Source organism: Lepisosteus platostomus, chromosome 8 (genome assembly GCF_059453375.1).
Source record: "Lepisosteus platostomus isolate fLepPlt1 chromosome 8, fLepPlt1.hap1, whole genome shotgun sequence".
Taxonomy (NCBI): Eukaryota; Metazoa; Chordata; class Actinopteri; order Semionotiformes; family Lepisosteidae; genus Lepisosteus; species Lepisosteus platostomus.
The window spans coordinates 24,471,491-24,479,064 of record NC_142618.1 but is presented as its reverse complement, the minus strand read 5'-3'; the positions used below and the strand labels follow the sequence as shown (position 1 = coordinate 24,479,064).

The 7,574-nt window shown below is 38.2% G+C and overlaps 1 protein-coding gene across 2 annotated transcripts in view; it reads right to left on the bottom strand.

The window, feature by feature from the left end:
* Window positions 1-213: 213 nt before the first annotated feature.
* xylb (xylulokinase homolog (H. influenzae)) overlaps window positions 214-7,574 on the bottom strand; it is a 128,697-nt gene continuing 121,336 nt past the window's right edge. For both annotated transcript variants that reach the window (XM_088642951.1, XM_088642950.1), the window contains one exon: window positions 214-943. In XM_088642951.1, the coding sequence (XP_088499077.1) occupies window positions 875-943 (69 nt within the window). In that variant the 3' untranslated portion in view covers window positions 214-874. The remainder of the gene's footprint in view (window positions 944-7,574) is intronic.

Sequence of the window (7,574 nt, the reverse complement as noted above, 5' to 3'; positions counted from 1 at the left end):
TAATGCATGGATATTTTTTCTTTAACAAAAGATACAAAGCAAAATTCTTAAACACAATTTTATTAATTACAATGTAGACATTTTCAGCCTTAAAGACATTTTGTTACATTTATTATATATGACCAATTCAACTGTAAGCTCTAATTAGTTTTTGATTTGGTGTAAAGAACAGACAAAATGAAACATTAAGCACAAAATAGTCTGAAGTTTCAGTATACTGTATACTGTATCATTTATTAAAGGTGAGCATGTTTTTATATTTGGTATGGAAATGGATTGCAGTTTCCAGTACATTGTGAATTATTAATAAAATGTCTACAATAAAAGTGCTGTGTAAATGCAGATTACTAATACATAGCAGAAAATGTTTAAACTAGCCTACTTTGTGCTTGCTACCATGAATATGACAATTTCATTCACATAAAAGGAGGCTTTTATTTCTCTAACAATACAAAATTAAATTTCACAGATGACAGCATGAAGCACTACTAATAACACATGAAAGTGAAAATCAACCAATATGCCCGCTGCTACCATCTCAAAGGATCCATTGTATTTTTTGTGTGTGAAAGAAACCAATTGTTATGAATATGATCTTATTCACCCTTTTCACAACATCACTAAAAGGAAGATTTGCACATGAACAAGATGGATTTCCAACCAGTGCAAATATTTGCTACTAAACATTTAAACATTGAACATAAGCTGTGCCTCTAAATGAATTCCAGGTAAAATGGTTTCAAGTGTATATACCATATACTGTATAATCTGTACTTTTTCCTTTTTGAGATTTTAATTTTTGATATATGTATATTTATTTATTAACTTGTAAATCAATAAGGTACACAGGAGAAAAGTAGTTGTTTGACTGACTTCATTGCTTTGATCCCAGGAAGACTTTCTTCTCCAGGTCTGCATATCGCTTCAGCAATGGCTCAAACACCTGGAAAATAAATATAACAAAGGATTATTAAAAGAGAAGGATGGTGCAAGAGGGGGCAATTGGAGGTGAATGAGTGAATACATGGCTTTGTGTTTGTTTTCATTTTTATCTGTCCAATTGAAGAATATGGAAGACTAATGTTGTTATAGTAAATACCAGGCGAAAAGGAAGCTAATATAAGGAAAATAATAAACAGGCAGTATAATGAAAAACAGTTTTGAAAATACTAATTCTGTTTCAACTAGTGTTCCTGAAATGAAAACAATTTTACACATTTTATCAGTCTGCATCTACTGTTTTTACTACATTTGTCAGCCTAATTAATGTTTTTTGATATCTTCTTGTGAATCAGATTCAGTAGACATTTTTTTTTCTGTAGCCAAGCCAGTTTTTATGTCTTGGTCATTATTTCTTCTACTCAGTAATTAAAATGAAATTGTAGTACCCCATACGTATACTCTCATCAAGGAGATTAAAAATAGACATGTATTGCCCTAGTTACTTACCTAGCATAGCTTAATTGATGGCAAAGGAGACACAATATTGGATTACCTAAACAAAGTAGGGTGACTTCTGAATGAACAGAAAAAGGCATAGGAAAAGTATTGATTTGAATGAGCAACTAGTCGTGTATTATCTTTGGAAATATATGTCTTGCTGTCTCTTCCAGGGGATGAAAGCACATTAAATTCTAAGTGTTTCTGAAAGGATACTGAGCAATAAGTTAAAAGTGTTAATACAAATCACCCAATAAAAATGAATTTATCAAAATAAATCCTGAGAGAACTCAAAATATAGCAGACTATCATGTGGTACAATAATACTGTACAACTCATAAAAATAAGCTTCAAAACATAAGTTAAATGAATTTTAAATTTTTAATAATAATTTATTGCAATTTACAGAGTGTTTTACATACAATACAGGAGGGGACCCATATCATCCTCCACTGAAGCTGCACCCCTCTGGGTAATGTATAAGATGTATAGAAAGCATCGATACTTCATGCTCAGAAAATTGTACTTAACAACATGGGGTCTCCAGTCCTGTTTCTGAAGTGCCAGTGTATCTGCATCTTTTAAAGTCTTCTTTAAAACACCAGCAACCTGAAGTGCTGATGAGGACTGATAACTTGTACACACAACTGCCCTATAAGACTGGGATTAGGGTCCACTGCTGTATCATATCCTACTACAGTAGTGTATAGGAGACATACAGAGAGACATATAGGAGACATATAAAGAGACATACAGTACATTGTACTGTAAGTCTCTTTTTATACGTTTCATTATATCAATAAAATTCTAACATTATCAGCATTGTTTTAATCCAAACTTGTTTGCAAAGTATACAGTATTTAAGGGTGGCCACTGCATTACCAACTTTAATTTGACAAATAAAAATAGTTATCACATTTGCCCCTTCTGAGTGGAACACTGTGATCTTGCCTAGAGTGGCTGGAATCTCATCCAGGTTGGGGGTGAGCCTATTGTGTCTGCCAAGATGCAACTGAGACAAATTGTTACACCAAAGGCTACTGGCATTTGCTTCCTCACTACATGAAGACAGCAAAGTCTAGATTTACAGATCCCGCCATTCAGAATGCACAGGAGGGTACCTCAGGTTTTTAGAAATACTCAGTTGCGGGGCTCCACTACTTTGTAAAACCACCAGATGGAGGAGTGAAAACTTAACATGGTGTGTGGAGCATTTGAGCTGTCACCAGAAAATGCCTGGTTTTGAATCCCAGTCAATGCTGAGGGGCAACCTTTTTCCAGTTACAGAATTATAGCATTTCTATAGCAGAAATATAGCATTATAGAATAATAGCAAATATAGCATGCATATTATAGCATGTTAAACATTGAAATACATTAAAAAGTAGGTATATTTTATAAAAGCAAGAGTGCTCAGTTGAATATATATAAAAGTTTATTGTTATACTGTAGCTTGTGAACGTGATGTGCCTCTTTCAGGTTTACATCCACATACAGAAAATCTAAAGGTACATTTTGGTACCTGAAAATAAAAACAGTAGTATAACGTAATACAATACACAGTAGATGGTAGGGGTAGCCAAATATAAAAAGTACACAACAGTATTCCACCTTCTTCTTAAATATTTTATGCATCAAAGTCTTTAACTTGGTGACTTACAGTGGGTTATAGTTTTAACGTACTTTTCTAACATTATAAAGTTTATTTACTGTACTTCATAAGTTATAATGTTGTATCCTTTCCTAAGGACATCACTTGCTGTTATTGTAAAAAACAATTGTACTGATTTAATACCACCTAGACTAAGCAGCTACAATATCACAAGTGGATGTTTTGGAAACATTTTGATATATTTTTTTGTTTTTTTTAAACCTTTTATTGTTCTTAAAGTGGTAACGGGCAATGGACTGTAATGTAGCACACTGCACCCAGTCTGATCAGAGAATTACTTTTGCTTTGTTTCGTACAAAGCCAAATATATAAAAATCACAAGCGAATGAGTCAAAGAAATATATTATATTTAGATCCTTAAATTAATATCATTTTATTATACCCTTTTATAATGTCTATAAACATAATATTGTCAGAACGAGCAAGACAAAACTTTTTCAAAATAATCACAGTAATTGACAATGTGAAAGACTGACTTTGATGCATAAAATGTATATGAAGAATGTGGGATACTGTTGTGTATTTTTATTTCAACTAACACTATCAGCCATATACAGTATGTATAATATATTTATATTCATAAATTAAAACAGTTTATGACATTCAGAGACATTATGCTCCTGTTATTTTTATGCTCAGCTACTAAAATTTCCCTTCAGTCGTAAAATTCCATATTAAGCGGATTTCAACATGCACAGCTCTTAAAATCCACTTACAGTATCTCTTGAATGGAGCAAAACATTTATTGTTAGCATAACAGTGTATTCTTTATTGATAATGGAGATTACATTCTTTGTGAAAATAAATGCAATTTTACACTGAAAATAATTTATTGTATTTATAGGACATAAGTGATCCAAGGTATATCGTTTTCTACTTACAGGAATGGACCAACCCTATCCACCATTGAAGTGAAACTCACCCAGGTGACTACAGCCCTTACATTAATAGATCAAGTAGTGAAAATTCCTTGAATTTTTAAGGGGAATGGTCATTTTAACACATTACAAATTGTGGTATTAACACAACTATATTTTCTCAATAACTCATGTAAGATTTCCAGTTGAATACTGTAACGAACAGTTCTTTCCGGACCCTATGCGGACGACACAATCCGACGGAGTGGGGAAACACTAGGGAAACGTCATGCAGGAATACGGGGCTGAAGACAGGGGGGCGTGTCCAAGGTGCGCTGGTGCACGGGGAAGGTGTGGCCGAGGCGAACAATCCAAAAGAGTAGTCCTTAGGGAATATCCAAAACACAAGGGTAAGTCCAAAACCAGGAGATCCATCAGAACAAGGAATTAAAAACCACGAAGGCCGGGCCGGGCCGGAACCGGCGGACAGGGAACAGGAATGGGAACAGATTAAAACCTTAACAGGACCAGGCGGTTCCAGGTCCCGGACTCGCACGATATGGAAATCAGATGCAGAGCCAGGATGAGCGTCAGCGCCTGGCTTTTAAGGTGGGCTGGGAATAGGGAGCAGGTGCACAGAATAAAGTCTAAAGTGAAAGGGCTGGAGCGCCCTTAAGGAGGGGGAGCTATAATCGTGACAGTACGCCCCTCCTTTTCAGGGCGGCTCCGAAGCCCTAAGAAAAAAAAAGGGAGAAAAAAAAAACGATGGAATCCAGGCTGCCAGGGTGCCGTCCGCGGGGTCCAGGTGTTGGCTCTGCATTCTGTAACGAGCAGTTCTTTCCGGACCCTATGCGGACGACACAATCCGACGGAGTGGGGAAACACTAGGGAAACGTCATGCAGGAATACGGGGCTGAAGACAGGGGGGCGTGTCCAAGGTGCGCTGGTGCACGGGGAAGGTGTGGCCGAGGCGAACAATCCAAAAGAGTAGTCCTTAGGGAATATCCAAAACACAAGGGTAAGTCCAGGTCCCGGACTCGCACGATATGGAAATCAGATGCAGAGCCAGGATGAGTGTCAGCGCCTGGCTTTTAAGGTGGGCTGGGAATAGGAAGCAGGTGCACAGAATAAAGTCTAAAGTGATGGGGCTGGAGCGCCCTTAAGGAGGGGGAGCTATAATCGTGACAAATACTTCAATACTACAATGCAGTAGGTGAGCATCTTTAATTCCAGGCTTTTTAAACTCAGTGACAACAGTTTTACATGCTTTTAAATTAGTATGTCCTATGTCTGCCTGCCTCAGCAAAATGCAGGTGATGGAAACTCAATGTTTCCTGTTGTGCTTTTTTCATATTGTTTTACAATTCACTTCAGCTATTTACAATGTGGTTAATCAGAGCTTGCAGTGTTCAATGACTGGAAAATTAAATTAACAGTACAATTCATTGCTTCCCCCACCTGCTTTTTCCCTCTCTCGCAAATTATAATACAAGTCTGTCTTTACTATTAATACTGCATTTCAGGGGCTGCCCAGTGCCATGGCAGTTAACAGGGCTGTCTCATAGTTCTTAGGTCATGGGTTTACTTCCAGACTAGGGCACCTTCTGTATAGGGTTTGCATATTCTCCATGTGATGGCACTGGATTTTCTCTGTGTTCTTTTTCCCACAGACCCACGCACACATGCTGTCCAGATTAACTAGGATTGCTAAATTTCTGTGTCTGTAAGTTAATGTGTGTATGTCTGGATGCCCTTTGAAGGACTGGCATCCTGAGCACTTTTTTGCCCTGCGTCCCTGTGCCTGCTGGGTTAGACGTCAGATCAACACATACGTACTATACGTACTAAGGATAAAGAAGCAACTGAAAATGAAAGGAAGAGCATGCAAGGATTCACTTGTGTCACCATGGCAAATCATTCAGTTGGAACTTCTGTCCTTCATCTGCTTATAATGAACACTTTAATTCATTAGAGGCTCCCATTGTTTGATTCTCACAGCAACTAAAGCAATTGTGTTGCAAAAAATCTATTGAGCTTCCCAACAAATGTCTTGAAAATGCATTGTAGCATTTACAAATAGGGTTTGCTTGGGAACCAGCAAGAAGATTTTTGAAATATACAGTGCCTTGCGAAAGTATTCGGCCCCCTTGAACTTTTCAACCTTTTGCCACAATTCAGGCTTCAAACATAAAGATATAAATTTTTTATTTTATGTGAAGAATCACCAACAAGTGGGACACAATTGTGAAGTGGAACGAAATCTATTGGATTTTTGAAACTTTTTTAACTAATAAAAAAATGAAAAGTGGGGCGTGCAAAATTATTCGGCCCCCTTGCGTTAATACTTTGTAGAGCCACCTTTTGCTGCGATTACAGCTGCAAGTCGCTTGGGGTATGTCTCTATCAGTTTTGCACATCGAGAGACTGAAATTCTTGCCCATTCTTCCTTGCAAAACAGCTCGAGCTCAGTGAGGTTGGATGGAGAGCGTTTGTGAACAGCAGTTTTCAGCTCTTTCCACAGATTCTCGATTGGATTCAGGTCTGGACTTTGACTTGGCCATTCAAACACCTGGATACATTTATTTGTGAACCATTCCTTTGTAGATTTTGCTGTATGTTTGGGATCATTGTCTTGTTGGAAGATAAATCTCCGTCCCAGTTTCAGGTCTTTTGCAGACTCCAACAGGTGTTCATCCAGAATGGTCCTGTATTTGGCTGCATCCATCTTCCCCTCAATTTTAACCATCTTCCCTGTCCCTGCTGAAGAAAAGCAGGCCCAAACCATGATGCTGCCACCACCATGTTTGACAGTGGGGATGGTGTGTTGAGGGTGATGAGCTGTGTTGCTTTTACGCCAAACATATCGTTTTGCATTGTGGCCAAAAAGTTCGATTTTGGTTTCATCTGACCAGAGCACCTTCTTCCACATGTTTGGGGTGTCTCCCAGGTGGCTTGTGGCAAACTTTAGACGAGACTTTTTATGGATATCTTTGAGAAATGGCTTTCTTCTTGCCACTCTTCCATAAAGGCCAGATTTGTGCAGTGTGACTGATTGTTGTCCTATGGACAGACTCTCCCACCTCAGCTGTAGTTCTCTGCAGTTCATCCAGAGTGATCATGGGCCTCTTGGCTGCATCTCTGATCAGTCTTCTCCTTGTCTGAGCTGAAAGTTTAGAGGGACGGCCAGGTCTTGGTAGATTTGCAGTGGTCTGATACTCCTTCCATTTCAAGATGATCGCTTGCACAGTGCTCCTTGGGATGTTTGAAGCTTGGGAAATCTTTTTGTATCCAAATCCGGCTTTAAACTTCTCCACAACAGTATTACGGACCTGCCTGGTGTGTTCCTTGGTCTTCATGATGCTCTCTGCGCTTTCAACAGAACCTTGAGACTATCACAGAGCAGGTGCATTTATACAGAGACTTGATTACACACAGGTGGATTCTATTTATCACCATCAGTCATTTAGGACAACATTGGATCATTCAGAGATCCTCGCTGAACTTCTGGAGTGAGTTTGCTGCCCTGAAAGTAAAGGGGCCGAATAATTTTGCACGCCCCACTTTTCATTTTTTTATTAGTTAAAAAAGTTTCAAAAATCCAATAG